The sequence below is a fragment of the Sapajus apella genome, unplaced genomic scaffold (assembly GCF_009761245.1).
Source record: "Sapajus apella isolate SASKATOON/1434 unplaced genomic scaffold, GSC_monkey_1.0 scaffold35, whole genome shotgun sequence".
NCBI lineage: Eukaryota > Metazoa > Chordata > Mammalia > Primates > Cebidae > Sapajus > Sapajus apella.
Window position 1 is genome coordinate 18,062,702 of NW_022436975.1, and position 18,674 is coordinate 18,081,375.

At 34.1% G+C, this 18,674-nt stretch overlaps 1 protein-coding gene across 2 annotated transcripts in view; it reads right to left on the bottom strand.

Moving 5' to 3' along the window:
* Window positions 1-18,674, bottom strand: part of ARFGEF1 (ADP ribosylation factor guanine nucleotide exchange factor 1) — a 151,507-nt gene that overhangs the window by 29,673 nt on the left and 103,160 nt on the right. For both annotated transcript variants that reach the window (XM_032296263.1, XM_032296264.1), the window contains exons 20-29: window positions 17,292-17,420; window positions 16,202-16,360; window positions 15,807-15,957; window positions 9,698-9,788; window positions 4,905-4,945; window positions 4,641-4,810; window positions 4,131-4,282; window positions 3,831-4,003; window positions 2,749-2,909; window positions 1,355-1,485 (exon numbers count right to left, since the gene is read on the bottom strand). In XM_032296263.1, coding sequence (XP_032152154.1) covers window positions 1,355-1,485; window positions 2,749-2,909; window positions 3,831-4,003; window positions 4,131-4,282; window positions 4,641-4,810; window positions 4,905-4,945; window positions 9,698-9,788; window positions 15,807-15,957; window positions 16,202-16,360; window positions 17,292-17,420 — 1,358 coding nt within the window. The remainder of the gene's footprint in view (window positions 1-1,354; window positions 1,486-2,748; window positions 2,910-3,830; window positions 4,004-4,130; window positions 4,283-4,640; window positions 4,811-4,904; window positions 4,946-9,697; window positions 9,789-15,806; window positions 15,958-16,201; window positions 16,361-17,291; window positions 17,421-18,674) is intronic.

Below are 18,674 nucleotides of genomic sequence, written 5' to 3' on the forward strand. Positions count from 1 at the left end.
CAAAGGCCATCAATGGACAAAGTTTACTGATCTTTTCCATCTCCTTCACTAACTAGAACACACACATCTTCTTTAACAATTAGCATCTACCCATAATCTGAACATGGAATATGATGAGAAACAAGGTACCACAGTGGCAAGCAACAGCAGGCTAAGAAAGCAAGTGGATCCTCTATCAAACAGACTTCTACAAATAAATAAGGGTGAGGGGAGAGGGTGCTGAGTTTTCATGACCTGCTAGTCATGACATATTAGCCACTCCACTGAGGTACCTGGACAATTGAAATGGGGCTATCTTGAATTTTAACAAATTCGTAATAGGTCCATTGATAATCTACCACGTCTAAATATAAAATAAAATGTTCTATAGTACTCTCATAATTACTAAGTTTTATGACAAATCCCTAAGGTTTAAGTCCTATTTTGAGTTATCTATTTCATAAGAATTTCTATTTTAACAAATAATGCTATAAAAATGAAAAATTTCTTGGGATATAAGTCAAATTTAACCTTGGTGGGATACAGGTGTGGTTATGGCATAAGGTGAGAAAGAAGAGACTCATTCTGTACTGCCTTCAGAATTTCAAAAAATTCGATAAAGTTACACATCCAAGTAACAGAAGGTTCCTCCTAACAACAAGGAAAGATTACTAAAAGATTTTGTTTACCATAAAATTGAACTCACGAAGGGTTTAAACGTTGACAGATATCAGGACACACAAGGTGGCCATTTTAGTGTGGCAAAGTAAAGGGTACAAAATACTACCATAGGATTCATGTGAGCTGTGACCTAAAAACAGTACATTGATTGAGCACTTGGCCAGTTACGTAACATCCATATAGTTCCTTTACAGACTGACTAAATGTTCATATTAGTCTTTTATTGGCAATATACTTTTTAAAGAGTTCTATTTGAATAGCTCTGTATTATTCCAAACTATGTTACTGACCAGGTTTCAAAAAGAAATCGTTCTTTACCTAAAACCCCCCAAGGATGTGCATTTAAAAATTCTTCTCTCATTCATCAGGAAATAAATTTTGCCACTAACTTCAATTTATGACTGGAAACAAATATATGAAAAAAACAGAATGTTTAAAGCATTAAATTAACTTACATGCTAAAATCAAACGGAGGCTATAATCAAAAATTTTAAAAATAATGTAGTATTTCCACTTTTATTTTGCACTATTTAACATTTTAAAATATTTAAAAATATACCTATCTAATATTAATGTATTTGACAAAACACTTGACTTTATGATGTTTAACTGTGAGATTGTATTTATAAACAAGAGTTAATTTGATTAAAGTCAAAATAAATCCAAAATTTTAATTACAAATATAGATTGTTACCTGGTTCTTACATCTAATTTGCATCTATTGATGATACAGGATAACTCAAAGAGAATTGGGAACCATCCTCTCACCCACACCCTGTCTTCAGGTGCCACATTCATATCATCGCTTGTGTATTCCTTGAAAGCCTTCAAGAAAAAAGGTAGGGTAAGGCAAAACATAACACCTATACATTCAGCATATTAGCTTCTCAAAAAATAATTGAAATGCTTTATAAATCACCAGTGAGCAATTTAATAAACAATAATTTATATAAAATAGACACCATAACTGCCTACAATTTTAGTATATGTGCCACGGAAGCAAGCAAAATATAACACCAACAAAGAGCTCTGGATTAGAATCCAAAAGTTAGCTTCACCTTCAACTGTCACCAGCTTTCTGCATTATTTGCCAGGTTAATTCAGGTTTCCATTTTTGTCACTTAAATGATTATGATACCACACAGTCACATTAACCACACTGGGGAAGTATGAAGGTGAAATGAGTTGGCGTTATCTAAAAAGTACCAAGCACCTGATCGGTCCATGTCAGTATGAAATAAAATCTTTTTTTATTTTTTTGAGACAGAGTCTCACTCTGTTGCCACGCTGGAGTAGGGCGGTGCAATCTCGGCTCACTGCAACCTCCACCTCCCAGGTTCAAGCGGTTCTCCTGCCTCAGCCTCCCGAGTAGCTGGGACTACAGGCGCACGCCACCATGTCTAGATAATTTTTACATTTTTAGTAGAGCCGGATTTTTTACATTTTTAGTAGAGCCGGATTTCACCATGTTGGCCAGGATGGTCTTGATCTCTTGACCTTATGATCTGCCCACCTCAGCTTCCCAAAGTGCTGGGATTACAGGCATGAGCCACCGTGTCCAGCTTGGAATAAAATCTTACTACCAAATCTATGCTACATCACTTTCTCTTATGATATTTGCAAAGACTGATTCAAATATACAAGTTAAATATGGCGGCTATATTTTCAATTCAACCTTTCACCTCAGAGTTAAGCCTATTCTCCTCCATAGTCAGTCAGCTTCAGTATTACACAGCACAGACAGACAAGAAGCACTGTAGGGACTGGTTAGAAACACAGGCTGGGGGCTCAAACCCTATCTCTACTAGCCCTGAAACTATGGGCACATTTTTAAACATCTCTGTGCCTCAGTTTCTTTATCTGTACAGGGTTATAACATTGTCTATCACATAAAGTCGTTAGAAGATTTAAAAAGTTAATAAGTTAATGGAAAACACTCAGAAAAATACCTGACACTTTCAATAATGGTTCCTCAGAATCAGGCTGCTCAGATTATTTGCTTCATATACCCTCAATTTCCACACAAACTTAGATTTTAGACTGGAAAGAAATATTCTGCAAAATTTTGTTTACTAAATGACGCTATACCTGAGGTCTATCAGACACATATTTTGCACAATGGCGAATAAGTCGAATTGCTTCCATACTTGTGTCTGGGAAAGCTGCATTGCACGCAAATTCAGACAGACACTTCACTGCATCCTGGAAAGAATCAATGGTTGCTGGAAAGTGTTTTTCAAATACAAGGGCTGAAATAGAGAAAAATATAACAATCTTACTATAATTTTTCAATTATTCTTAGCTGTACCAAAAATACACCAACCTCTAGATGTAATGCACTTCCTTAAAGGTTGTTAAAGGCTCTGACCTCCAATAGATACGAAGTTCAAGTCTGTCTTTACCACCTACCTGACTGCCTTGAGTGGTGAGACTATCAAAACTTGTCTGTTTTGTTTACAGTATAAGCACAGCACCTAAAACAGTAACTGGTACCCAGTAGATACTGATTTAACTTTGGTTGAATGAATATACAAAATTACTTAACCTCTCTGTATCTTGGTTTCTTGATCTATAAAATGGAAATAGTCATAATATACACAGGACAGCTGTAAGCACTACACAAAATAATGTAAGCGAAGTACTTAGTGTCCAATACTTAAGCAAGCACGCAATAAATGATAGCTATGATGATGCTGTGATTCTTGATGTTGATGGTCATCACTGTCATATAGGCTTATAAACTTAATGTTTCAGTCAGTCCCCCTTAAAGTTAAGGGGATACCTTGAAGAAGGCTGTGCAATGTACTGGTCAAAAATAAAGGCTTTGCTTTAGTACTCATGGGTCTGAAGACCAGCTCTATCACTAATTCTGTGACCTTACATAAGCTGCTTAACCTTTCTGGGGCTGAGTTTCCTAATCTATTTTGAAAAAAGAGATAATAAAGATGCTTAATTGTGAAGATAAAGGAAATTACCAGAAAAGTACCTACAGTATTTGCCATGTGGTAAATAATTAATGTTAACTATAATAATAATAAACTTTATTCGCTGGTTCTGTAGACAAAACTTTGTAAACTTAAAGGCCATAATCTTATTGTTACTTGAAGCATCTTCTGAACACATTAAGGTTTTTTTCTTTTTTACACGAACATAGCTAAGAGAATACTCACTGACAATATGCCCTGTTGTTTGGAATGCAAGTTCCACTATGCTTTCATCTTGATCAGATGCAGCTAGATGAAATACAGAGAAAATGTTCTTCCATCCAGATCGAATGTTAGCAGCTTGAGAATTAACCATCTGTGCTATACACCGTACAACCATATCTCGAATTGTTGGAGACCTAAAAATATTAATGAAAAAATTGCTTGGATATGCAAACAGTTTCTTCTGCCTTTCTTCTGTTTTTCTCCCTCCTCTGGAAAACAACAAGATCTTCCTACCATTAAGCAATTCAACAAATATAGTACCTGTTCCGTTTCATTATATGTTCAAAAGGTCTTAAGAAATCCTTCTGGAATCTGAAATTAGCAAGTTCCCCTTTCTCTAAGAATTTCATTGACAACTGCCTCAAGGAGTCTACTGCAAAAATCGCTACATCTTCATTAGGATTACACCCAACCTGCAAGGGCAACAGAAATAAAAGATGCTAATTAGTATCAGCAGTAAAAATCCACAATTCTTTATTTTTTTGTCTTAGAAAATGTATACAACAGCATAGACAGGCAAATTCTAAGATTTTCAATTAAGCATTAAACATGCTACAGTATTTCTCAAAAACAGGCTTGTAAATCAAATTCTTAAAACCCAGAGCAATCATTTCTAAAAAGAAAAACACCATTCACAAGGTTTTCTAAAATGAATGATTATAAAGTAGTAAATAATTGTTTGGAAGGAAAAAAGGCTCAATTCGATTACAAGGAAATTCTAAACAAAAAATATACTACAAATGTAAACGAACACCACAGTTATTCAAATACCTTATTAAAATGATCTCCAATAACTTCCCAAATTCGAGACCACTGCAATCTTATTCTTCCCATGTTGTAATATGATATTTCTACTATTTTTTGTAGACTAAACATTCTTGGGTGTGTCGTGGAAAGTAATTCATCCATAGACACAGCACAAAGCCAACGGACAAAATCCACTGTAATACAAATATATTTATATTTTTTTAGCTCAATGGTAAAGTTATTTTAGCCCAAAGTGAGTTTAGAAGTAGAATAAATGCACAGACTTACCAATAGCATTACCATCTAGCCTTGTAGATCCTGTGAATATTCTAGGGAAAATAAAACATTATTTTAAAAATTTATAAATTATTGCTCTTATTTCAATTGAAAAGTAAGTGGCATGGGGCACTAGCTATTTTTATGTTTTAAAGGAACAAAACATTGAGTACTCAAACGAGTATTTTTCATCATTTCGTTTAGTAACAAGTGTAGTCTGGATGTTTCTCCCTCCCGTCCACCTCTACTCCACATGAATCAGTTTGCATTCAGTATTATTACTGCAGTAAGTATATATTGCTGTAATTTTATTAGATTTACAAATCCCAGATAGGTATCTTATGAAATTCTAGGAATAAGAAAAATATTAATTTGTAAAACAAATAATTGGCACACTACAGATTCTTTCCTGATTGACTAGCATTAAACAAGTTTTTAAAATGAACAACTCTACTTATTTTTACCAGTAAAGTATTTGATTAGAAAGTTCATTTATACCAAAAGTGATTTAATATAACCTTGCAAATAGTCTCAGTTTACCCCAGAACTGGCCAAACACTTTCCTTAAGGCATTCAAATGTTTGGAGTTAAGCTAACACTCCCCAGGTTTGCCCATTCTTCTTTGCTGAGCTCTTTCTTGTTTCAAAGTTTCATAAAATATTTCGGCATAAACACATTAGTCCTCCTTTTTTAAAGTCTGTATTTTAACCCATATTCTGGGTTTGTAACCAAGAGTTTGACATCACTTTCAAGAAGGATGACATTCCTCAACTTAGAATGCACAAAATATGATTTGCATGATAAAAAGGAAATTTTAAAGGCAGCAGCAGGCCAAATTTTAAACACAGAAGTCATTGTAATAACAGCAATAGCTACCAATCACGAGGTGAGTTCTTTTCTAGTGTAATATAAATATCCACTCATTTGATAATCACAAATACCTTATAAAGCATGTACTATTAAAACCTCAATTTTATAAACACAGAAATTGAGGCACAAATATATTTAATAACTTCCTCAAAGTCACGGAACTTGTAAGTGCTAGAGCCAAGATTCAAACCAGGACAGGGTGACTACAGAGTCTATCCTATTAACCACCTTTTTTTTTTTTTTTTTTCCCATTTATTTATTTTATTGCATTTTAGGTTTTGGGGTACATGTGAAGAACATGCAAAATTGTTGCATAGGACCACTTTTCTATACTGCCTCACACTTACCTGAGCAAAGTTATATTTAACCCTTTAAATATATTCTCATTTTTTCCTACTGTCACAATCTAAATGTTCTGAGTATATCTTGATTATTTAACCCTGGTGTCTTTGCATGTCTGTCTACATGTCCTGGCAATGAGTGAAAAACAATACAGGAAAAGGTTTAGAAACTGGTAACATGATGACTCAGGATCTGAGTTCCTCCTAAAGAAATGTTTTCAGATTTTCAATATTATTCTTGTCAGCCAAATGAAGCAGTAATTCCAAAATCTGGCAGAAAACACAATCTGGGGTGGGGTGGGGAAAATCAAAAGTAATATGGCCCCGTTTAATCCAGTGATTAGACTGGAGCCAGAAATTAAAGATACACAAAGTCTACAGAACTCTGACATTAACACAAATAAAAACTGCTAGACTATATCAATTTGGTCAGCTGATTTCTTAAACTAGAGGTATTCTCATGGAAGGCAATGGCTGTAAGCAAGCCATACCATGAATAGAGTTAAAAGTAAATAGTATAGGAGAACAAGAAAAGACACACAAACAAAAACAACAACAACAAAAAAGAGTTTTTAACTGAGAGGAAAGCAAATGACAAACAGTAGAGGGGTAACGAAAGAACAAAAGCAGAGATGGAACCACAGGGAAAGGAAGCAATAGATTCCAAAGGTGTTGGAATAATGGAGAACAAAGGCAACAGGAGAAAGAACTATCATCAGCAGTAAGATGGGTTCTGTGAACTGGCGTGATGATGGAAGGTCGGGGGATCATGCACTCTGGGAAAGGGCATTCCAATTCCTATTCACTTCCATAGTCTCTGAGGCGGTCACTCTATTTCTAGTAATGCTCTACTAACGATAAACCATATGGTAGAGCACAGAAGTCTGTGTGGGCATTTAAAGTCAAGCCTTAATATACTAAGGCAAGAGAAAAGAGCTGTGTTACACAAAATCAGCCCATGGAATGAATTCTATATTTTCCATATAAAAAGCAAAGGACAGACAAAGCATGATAACCTTGTTTACTAATATTAAAAGACATGTACTTTTAAAAAAACATTAGTAGGGAAAAATATTGGTAAGATTACTGCTTCATCACATTATAATACAGATGCAAAAACAAAAAAAGGCTAGCAAAACTTCTGCAGATTTTGGATCAAATCAACTTTTAAACTGTATGCAATACATAAGCAGCCTACATTATTATACCTGTAAAAGGTTTTTTTTCACAGTGAATATATCAGAGGTAACATTTATTTCTTAGGCCTAACTGAAAAGTATTTATAAGCAAATGAAGTTGGGATGAGCTGTACATGTTTTCTGATAGGTGACAATATTCCAAAGTGTGAGGTGAGCCAGTTTATAGCTAGATCTGGTATGTATAAAAAACAATCAAAAGAAAAACTGTGATGCTAAAAAACTGTTTTTTAGCTGTTAGAAATAAACCATTCATGGACAAGTCTATCCCCTGCATAGCTCAGAAATATTCATTATGAAGTTGGTCTAGTTTAACAATGCACAGAAAATTCTATCCTAGCAAATGCTAGAGGATCAGTTATCCCCAGATTGAAGTGCCCAATATTCTTCTCTTACATTCTAGTAATACAAGATTCCTAAAAGTAGATAATTAGAAAATTTTATCACCTTAAAGTCTGTAATAAAATCTTATTTTTTTCTCTGTTGGTTAATAAACCAGAAACTATAAAGAATTAAACATACAAAAATTATTTTTTTTCTTATTTAGTTCCTATACTTATAATAACAGATTATGCAGAACAATAGGACTAAGGACAGGACAGAACGATAGGCCTAAATGACTGCTGGATAAGTACAGAACTCTGCAGGATGATGCCTGACACTATTTTCACTATGTCTTTACTACCAGGATTATCTCACAGAGTTGGGTTATGGACCAAAGTTTGAACATAACGATATAAAAATAAACTCAGATATTCAGGAAAACCTTAATGGGAAAGTGAAATATGCCACCTAGTAATAATACAACATTATAAGAGAGCAAACATATAACTTTTGGTGTTTTCACTATAAGCTAAAACTTGCAATACTGATGTTTTATATAAAATTCAACACTGTATTTGTTTGTAGAAGTATCTGGCAATGACGAGTTTGTGATGACAAAATACTAACAAAATTTAGGCTAAGACTCCTCTGAAATAGCATAAATTATTAAAACAAAGAGGCATGTAATTTGTTCAAATGAGTAACATGTTCTTCTATAACAAACAGTGGATAGGAAGATAAATTAGAACTGGATGTGGTCATATAAAATATTATAAAAGCAGAAACAGTAGATAACATGTTGAATCATGCCTGAATAGATTCTTATAATGCCTGAAGAGATTCTCAAAATGACAATGAAGATGATTTTTCTGGAAGGCAAGAAAATCATTTAGAAGAAAGCTAGACAGGTAGCAAAAGAACTATTACATGGCTCTGCAGTAGTACATGTAGGCCGAAAGGTGAAGAGGTTGAGCATGCACGCTTATTACAAGCAAGTTATTTAATCTCTTTCTGTCTCAGTTTCCTCATTTGTAAACTAAGGACAAGAGTACCCATCTCATGAAGCTACAGAAAAGATTAAATGTAAAGCATTTTGCAGTGCCTCATCTGTGGCAAGCCTTCATGTTTGTTATATAGTAGGTATGAAATAATCTTTGTTCAATCTTCATAAAAAAGTAGGTAAATGTCTCCCCTCCTCTTTAAAAAAAAAAAAAAAAGGGCAGCAAGTGGACATTAAGAATTCAAGGAAAAAGTTCCATTGAGTACTTCCAGGGTCAGTAGCCATTGAACATTCTAATTCTACCTGTACTTAAAGAAAAAAGTTTTATCTAAAGCAAAGTAAAATAATGGATCAGCATGAGTTTCCAGGCCCTCAAGGAAAGATTTGTACAAATTATGTTTTTGAAAGTTTCCAACACAAGTGGGAGAAAAAAAACAGTGTTGTAAAATGCTTTTTCAATTTTGGGGGCATTTATCTAGAAAAAGCTAATATTTAAAAGAACCACAGGAGATAACTGTTCTACATGCTAGGCATTTTAAAATTGGAAATATTCTGTAGTAAATAAAGCATACTACGGGTTTTCTGTTAGAAAACAAACTAAAAATGGGGAATATCTGGTAATGTATATATATATAAATTCAGAAGTCCTTTCCAAAGAAGTTTATAATGAGAATTGCCAACAAAACTTTTCATTTCATCCATAATGCAGTCTTTATTGTGGATCCAGAAAAATAAACTACAGAACATTTTTAAGTAGAAATAATAAGGGAAATAAGTTTTCTACAAGAAAATAAAACATTTGTGTTATTTATCAAGGTTACCATTTCCTTAATGCCCACTAATACCTATTGTAACTTAAATTTTCATACTGTTTATCATCTTATATTCTATGATCCAAAAAGCAAAATTATAGGTACTTCATAATTTAAATCACAGCATATCACAATATAATCTTATATTACTTTAGGAAAATGATTTTGGCAATTTTTTTTCTTTTTACCAATAAGCAAATACCTAAATGCTACAGAACTGAAATGGTAATCATCTGAATAGGGAATAAAATGAATACCTTACCTATCTACAGCAACAACAACACTCTGAGAACTGGTTTCTCCAATGGATTCCTGAATACTTGCTATCTGTTTCCAGTCCACATTTCCTCCAACTACCGTACATAAAAGAGAGTCATTTCAGTTTGAAAATAATTCAGTAGAAGAATACATTTAACAGTTCTAAAACACATTTCTGAAATCCATTGCTTTCCTAATAAAAGAATGCTTTAGGTGAACAATTCTTCTGGCACCAGTGACATTTATTAAGGTAAAATGTGCAAATGAACTTTACTAATGGTATACAACACATGGTTAGAAGTCACAAACTGTGTTTGCAAAGATCACACAAAGTAGAGGCACTGTGAATTTAGATTACAAAATTAAAGATATTAGATATAATTTCCCTTAATGTTTTAAAAAAAGCAGCACTAATCCCAGTTCCAGCGATACCTTCTGAAGATGAATTCAACTCCAAATATTTAGACTTGCCTTCTCGTTTCATCTCTAAGGTTGGTTGAAAATTCTACCTATATTTTCTAATGTCCTTTTATTCAAAAGAATACTTTATCTTTTCGCTTAAAACTGGTTCCATGTATTGGAGAGGAGAAAAACAATATTCCCAGTTTTCAAATTCTTTTTTTTTTTTTTTTTTTTTTTTTCCAAATTCTTAACTTTAGAATCACCTTTGGTATCCTTCCCCTCTTCCACTATCAATATTCAACTAGTCACTAAATTTTTCTTTTGATCTGTTTTTCATTTCATCTGTTCACTTCCATTCCTATCTAGTTCTGGTCCTCATAATCTCAGTCGTAGATTACTGAAACCATTTCCTGATTGACTTTCCCGCTATTAATTATTTCCCTCTTCAATCTCTCTTTCATCCCCCTGCCAGATTATTTCCTAAATCTTCTCCTTCATTTTGCTTACTGTTACTTGCAGGATAAAATATAAACTCTTTAGCCTAGCATTTAAGGCACTTTCCCAAATGTGGGAAACGATCTAAAACTTACCTACCAAAACTCAATTTGGGTTCTCAATGAAAGGTTCCTTTCCATTGTTCTCATCTGCCTTTGAACTAAGCATTTGCTTAGCTAAGTACTACTCAAATCAGGATTACTTTCATATAGTTTCATATAAATTATTTCAGGTGTGTTAATGCTGCCTTCACAATCACATAAAAAGTTTCCTAAGGTTTGGAATCAGGTAATACACATTTTTGTACTTTCCTACCTTACTCAAAATTAAGTCCAAAGCAGGTGCTCTACAGACACTTGCCCCAAGTGACCAAACACTCAATAAATGCCCTTCTGAATGCAAACATAACAAATGTTATCATTTAAACCTGCTGAACTCAGATTCTAGTATAGGAACTGAATGATGTGAAAAAGATGTAATCCCTGTCCTCACGGAGTTAATAATTTACACGAGGAGAGACAGATAAGTTTATGATGAACTTCAGTGCAATATAATGATTACCTCATGGCTGAAATGAACTAATTACACAGAATAAAAGTTTGCCAAATAGAACTAATTTTGATAGGGACAAGAATAGGGTGTGAGCTCACAGAAAGGCTTCACATATGATGAAATATTAATTCAACCTGAACCTAGAAGAATAACTATGTAGAAAAGGAAGGAGAAAGAAAAGCAACTGAGATGGGATGGGGGGGGGCAGCTCTATAAAGTAATGGAAACATACAAGTATACATCATGTTTTCACATACTTGAAGGATTTGGCAGATACTGAGAAGGGAAAAGAACAGTAGTAGGAGATAAAGCTGGAAAGATAAGACTAGAATGTGAAGAGCCTTGACCCTTATGTTTAATGTACTACTTTCAAAAACAGGAACACATTAGATCTTTTATAAGATTGATATGATCCAATCTATTTTCCAAAAGGTAACAATGGTAGTATCTGGAGAACATATTGAAATAAGAATAAATATTGAAATCAGAGAGATAAAAGTTTACTTCTATAATATTAGTGAACAAGAATGGAAGCCTGAAATGACAGTATTGGAGTGGTAGAAAAATAGTGTCAAGATACACTTGAGGTGCACAGCATGTTACAGGAATTTTACAAAGAAAAACCTATGAGAAAAAACAATGCCAATCATTAGATAACTTTCTTTGTGTATCAACAAGATATCATTTCCACAGAGGAAATATATCATCTTCTGTGTGGGGGAGGGGGCAAAATACACACACACACACACACACACACACACACACACACACACACATATACGCATACACACACACGTCAAAATATGTCCTTTATATTTAAATTTGGAATCATTAATAACAGTATTTTTTTAAAATCAAAGAATATATAAAATGTCTAGGAATCCAAAGAACGCATTTCACAAATATGTGAAATCCCTTAATAAGTTAAGAGTTCCAGTTTTGTCAAACAAATTTACTCAAAAGCACACAAGAGAAGAGGGGTGTCAGCTCATAGAAAGGTTTCACATATTATGAAATATTAATTCAACCTGAATCTAGAAGGGTGGTAATGCAGAAAAGGAAGCAGAAAGAAATGCAATTCCAATAGAGGGGGCATATTTAAGGTAAATAAGATTTTTTAAAGTATGTGTTGTGAATACTCTCTAAACATTTATGTGACAAAGCCATTGAATTTTTAAATGTTAACATATCCCTTGAAAGACCAGCATGTAGTCCAGGTGCAATGGCTCATGCCTGCAATCCTAGCATTTTGGGAGGCCGAGGTGAGAAGATCACCTCAGGCCAGGAGTTTGTAACCAGCCTGGGCAACACAGTGAAAGCCTGGGACAGGCTTTTACTTTACTTTAATTTAAAAAAATAAAATAAAATAAAAAAGTTGCACCCAAGAGTTCAAGACTACAGTGAGCTATGACTATGCCACTGCACTCCAGCCTTAACAACAGAGCCAGACCTTGTCTTTAAAAAAAAAAAAAAAAAGCATACAATTCAAATCTAATTATATACTATATATTCTTAATTACAAAGTTTCATGTTTCCAAAATGTGAAAGTACAGACTTTTTTTTCCTATCAGTCAGAAAGTTGATAAATATATACTCAATGTGGTCAACTTAGTTACATGGAATATTCAGCACAGAGATACCATTAATAAAAGAGGATATGGCTGGGTGCAGTGGCTCACACCTGTAATCCCAGCACTTTGGGAGGCCAAGATGGGCGGATCACCTGAGGTCAGGAGTTTGAGACCAACCTGGCCAACATGGTGAAACCCTGTCTCTATTAAAAAAAAAATATATATATATATACAAAAATTAGCAGGGCATGGTGGTGTGCACCTGTAATCCCAGCTACTCAGGAGGCTGAGGCAAGAGAATGGCTTGAACCCAGGAGGCAGAGGCTGTAGTGAGCTGAGATTGCACCGCCAAACTCCAGCCTGGGTGACAGAGTGAGATTCCATCTCTAAAAAAATAAAAATAAAAATAAAAAATAAAAGAGGATGTTAGTTTAAAACAACAAAAAATATATATATATATACACACACATACATACATACACTGTATATGCAGACTAAACTGGCTTCACTGTACCACATCTTCTTCTAGCTTAAATTCTGATGAAAATATTCTGCTCAAGAAAACGATCTGCTGTCTAACCTAGGTAGGCACAGGGGATAAGTGTAGCCATTTGCCACATGGGTTGGCTGCTAACCACCACGACAGCCCAATGGGAGTGCTCTGCCCAACATGGGCCAAGTCAACAGACTAGGTCCTTCTAGGATGTAGACTCAAAAATGGAGCCTGATGAGTCAGGAGTGAGTAGAGAATGGTGTAGACTAAAAAGAGAAGTAGGTAACAGAGGGAAAAGCTAAATAAAGCATAAAGTAAGTGTTACTGGTCTTGAGAGTGGCCTGGATGCCTGAACTGTTTTTCATTTCTATGCCTCAATATGTGTATCTTTCTGTAAATTCCCTTTTTCTGAAAGGAGAAGACAGTTCATCTCACATCCTTGCAATCTAAGTAGCACAGTACACAAATTACTTTTTTATTTTATTATACTTTAAGTTCTGGGGTACCTGTGCAGATCTTGCAGGATTGTTACACAGGTATACACATGTCGTGGTGGTTTGCTGCCTCCATTCTCCCGTCACCTACATTAGGTATTTCTCCTAATGTTATCCCTCTCGAACCTCTCGAACCCCTGCTATCACTCCTCTAGCCCCTCTACTCCCCAACAGACCCCAGTGTGTGATGTTCCCCTCCCTGTGTCCATGTGTTCTCATTATTCAACACCCACTTATGAGTGAGAACATGTGGTGTTTGGTTTTCTGTTCTTGGGTCAGTTTGCTGAGAATGATGGTTTCCAGATTCATCCATGTCCCTGCAAAGGACATGAACTCATTCTTTTTTATGGCTGCATAGTATTCCATGGTATATATGTGCCACATTTTCTTTATCTAGGCTATCATTGATGGGCATCTGTGTTGGTTCCAAGTCTTTGCTATTGTAAACAGTGCCGCAATAAACATATGTGTGTATGTGTCTTTACAGCAGAACGATTTATAATCCTTGGGTATATACCCAGTAATGGGATTGCTGGGTCAAATGATATTTCTAGATCCTTGAGGAATTGTGATACTGTCTTCCACAATGGTTGCACTAATTTACACTCCTACCAACAGTGTAGAAGCATTCCGATTTCTCCACATCCTCTCCAGTACCTGTTGTCTCCAGACTTTTTAATGATCACCATTCTAACTGATGTGAGATGGGATCTCAATGTAGTTTTGATGTGTATTTCTTTTAATTCATTTTCAAACATACCAGTAAATATTATCAACAACTATCATTATTTCTCGTTTGACTAAAACTTCTAGAAGATAAGATATCGCACTAATGTTTTATAATTCTGTAGTCCTACTTGCCAAAGTCAGGCCCAGCAATTAACACCTGTCATTATTTTGGCATTCCCACATTCTCTAGGCCTTTTCAAAGTCACTGAATCAATCACTGCATATTTACTTCCCTTGCCAGAAAATAGTTTTCATCTTGTGTTATCCCCCGGAGTAATTACGGTTCTAATGTAGAGTTGGGCTTCCAAGTTATATAAATCACTGTGCTCAGGCAGTTCTAAATCTTGCTGCTAGATCACCAAGGTATCAAGTCTACACCTGCATCTCCCAGTCCTTACAATACTATAGCATCTATGCTATCATGGAGGGACAGACTGCATTGCTAGCTGCTTCAGCTGATTACCACTGGGAACTAGTTTTCTGCAGTCCAACTTGAAACCATATTGTGGTGCTGCTTTTTACTTCTTTCCCTATGAATCCCTTATGACGTTTGAAATTCTTTTGGGGTTTCTAAAAATTTTTACTGCTAGCAGCAACAGAGAAATTACTAAAAGATAGAAAATTCCTGCCCTCTTTAAGTAATGCCTCCAGATTGGCTGGAGGTGGGGGGTGGGGGAGGGATGGACAGGGAATATCTGGAAACTTCAAATATATTAGCCACTGTGCTAAGTCCATTCATATATATCCTAACAATTCTATGATTAGGTATTACTTTTAGTTTGCAAAAGCAGAAATTAAATCTCAGAGAACTAAAGTTGCATATAATAAGAAAAAAAAATACAGAAGAATTCAAACCCAGAAGTACTTAAGGTCAAAGTCTAACAACCTCTGTTTCTTCCGTGGTGGAACGCCTTCCATTTATGACTAAAAAATGTATTGTTTTTCATTCTTTTCTACCCATTTTTGCTAATGTTTTCATGTGTTCTATTGGGTTAAATGTGGAAGTTCCTGGTCATATTGAATGCATGGGGAGCCATGGGGAGAGGTTCATACTGGCAGGAAAGTCTGTTTAGGCCTGATTATTGCCTTAAAAAATTCTGAATGTGAATGCTTAAAAGCAGGTAATGTAATAACTCTACACACTGTACCCTTCTCCAACAACCAAGGAGAAGCCTGAGACTAAGAGTCATTTAATGTTGCAAAACAGATCAGGCAAAAAAGATTTAGGTCCCTCGTCATCTTGCTTTTTCTCATAAGGTTAGACAAAAGGCATTTTATCTTCTCTAATTATATTTCATTACTACAATAAGTGACTTATAATGAGAAAGTTAAAAACAATTTTTGTTATTTCGTAAAAAGAATTTTAAAAATTCTCACCTAGTCCTAAACCCACAAACTCATCAGGAGCCTGATCTTTTGTTCCAGTAAGAGATCCTTCTCTGCCTCGCACTGTTCCAGAAATGTATCGAGGTTTCACTCCAGTTCCTATAAGCTGTGCCAGCTCCAACTGACTGATGCACTTCAGAATCTTAATTACAAAAAGGAAAAAAATGTTAAATTCCATGTTAAAAATATCTTCAAAAGGATTTAAATATATGCAGCTAGGATTTAAACACAGGCTACATTACAGATTATTTTAAAAAGCTAAATGTACTTATTTGAAATGTACTAATTTTCTCCCCAAACATTTAGGCATGTCAATGATGGAATATTTAGCATTAGCTCATTTTTAAACCAAATTGCAAAGCTGAAAATAAAGAAAGTGCTTATACCTCATGCCATGAATTTCCTAAGTAATTTCCATCTGTATGAGCCACTGTGATAAGTGTTTTTATTGTGTCAATGTTCTTCTGTTTCATTTCAGTAATACCGGAACTCACTGTGAGTAAAGTAAATCTTGCTAGTGCCTGGACATATGCATCTCTTTCCAGCTATAAAAAAGAGAAAAGTATATTTACACAGTTGTAAATAGAGCAGACTGATTAACCTCTAATTCCCCACCAACAAACTCTGTTTACTTGTTGAGTAATTTTTTAACTTGTAAGTTCAGGAACCTTCAACTTTAGTAAGTTTTGCTTGTCATGAATTACATATAATTCTACAGAAGTTTTTTATTTTCATTCATGATGATATATGAAGCAGAAAAGACACAAATTTCTAAAATCCAACGGCAGTGGTGGTGTCAAATCAAGATGAGATTTTTAGTGATAACCAATGAATTCACACAGTAAAAATAATTCATTAAGTACTTTTGTTTTGAATACAGTATAAATTAGCAAAAACCTGATTTATACATTTGCTCATTTTTTTTCTTCACAGTTAAGCTATACTTTTTGTAAGCCATTAGCATTCATAATTAAATGTTAAATGAATTTTTCTTTTTTTAAAAGAAAAGTTCTTCAAAGCATATAAATTACTAGAAATAACTTCTTTCACGAAAATTACATATTCAATACTTACATGTCTTAAAGATAACCTGTTCTTAGGCTTAAGTTATAAAATTGTATAAAATATATACATCTTTGCATATAAACTATGATTCAATAAGATATTTTATATTGTTTAAGATGTTCAAATTAACATAGGAATTCAAAGTCTTGAAAACTTTTTATATAGCGAATCTCCAATAGAGAAAAAAAGCTGTAACCAAAGTTAGAATGATACACTTTAGGCAGATCAGTATAGAACTACTCCTTCCATCACAGCTTCTCAAAAGCTTACACATTAAGATTCATTTAAATTCCATCATAAACTTGAAAGTAGTTTTTAATGTCACCTATAAAAAATTACTGCAATTTAAACTATAGTAATGGCATAAGTAATTAATGTTCCAAATTGGCTACAAAGACAAAATTCTGTTACCTGAATGCTGAAAATGCATGCAATTCTGATTGCACATCTTATACCTTCCAGGCAGAGAGAGGCTACTTCAGTATCGTCACAATCTTGTAGACCAACACTGAATGCAGCCAGAAAAGGTGTCCAAGCCAACTACAAAAATTAAAAATTGTACTTTAATTAAATTTTATAACACACTAATATTTCTCAAAGCTTTTAGACAATACAAGAGTTGGAGAAGTTCTGAAAAAAAGAAATGAAATTCTTGGCAGTTATCTAGAAAGCTTTCTTAAACAAAGGGGGAAAACTATAAAATGCTGCCTGGGCTTGAATAAATGGGAGAGCAAAATAATAAATTCAACAGAGGACCTTAGGCATATTTTAAGAACCGCATCTATAAATTATTCACATCAATTAAAAAATGGGAATATCAACATTCATAAAAATATTAGTTTTACCCCTGAATTCAGAACTCCTCTCTCTTTGTAAGCTTTGTCTCTTGCAATATTTCACACTCTTTATTTCCAGTAAGAGCCTTTTAATTATTTTCCTAGTTGGAACAAACAACATTGTTCTCTTTTCTTTAAGCCCATTCCTTGAACATCATTTAGCCTAATTTTTAAAAAATAGTTAAATATTTTACATTGAGACATCAGTGATATTTCTGGTTTTCAGTTGGAAAATACTTAAAAAACAGTTCAGTAAAATACTTCCTCATTATACACTGTGGAAAACAATAAATACTTATTAAAATTTTACTATCAAAACTTTGAATCCTGAATGAAGTTACAACACAAAGCAAAAAAGAAGCTACTTTTTGGCCACTGAAAATTCTAATAAAACACATAACTTTGAAATGTTTGATGTGAAAGTATTCAACTGCTTTTAAGTGGTCATCATGAAGAAAAACTATATAGCCATATAGCCATAAAGATGAAAAATGTTTATATCAGTGTGCTATAGAAACTACAACCGAATATCTAAAAGATCTACAAAGCATTTAGCATTGTTAAGGAAAACAATCATCCAGAGATTTGTTTCTAAACTTCAGAAAGTTGAGACGTAAACGTTGATAAATCTCTCAACAAAGAAACATAAGCCATAGAACCTAGGTTCTAGTCTCAGTTCTGTCACTTATTTAATCTCTCTGAACCTTACTTTTCATCTATAATACCTGAACTGCCACTACAGAGAGAAGCTGTGAGAAACATAAGTGCAGTACTTCTAAACTACAAAGTACCACATGACAGCAGCAACTTACACATTCTGTGGAGAAACAGTGTATCTATTTGGAAACCTGTGCTATATTTTATACAAGAAGAAATACAATGGTTCTTAAGGCAGTGAAAAAAAAATGTTTAACTCCTTTAGGAATCAAAGACAATGATTTCTCCTATCAAATTACAA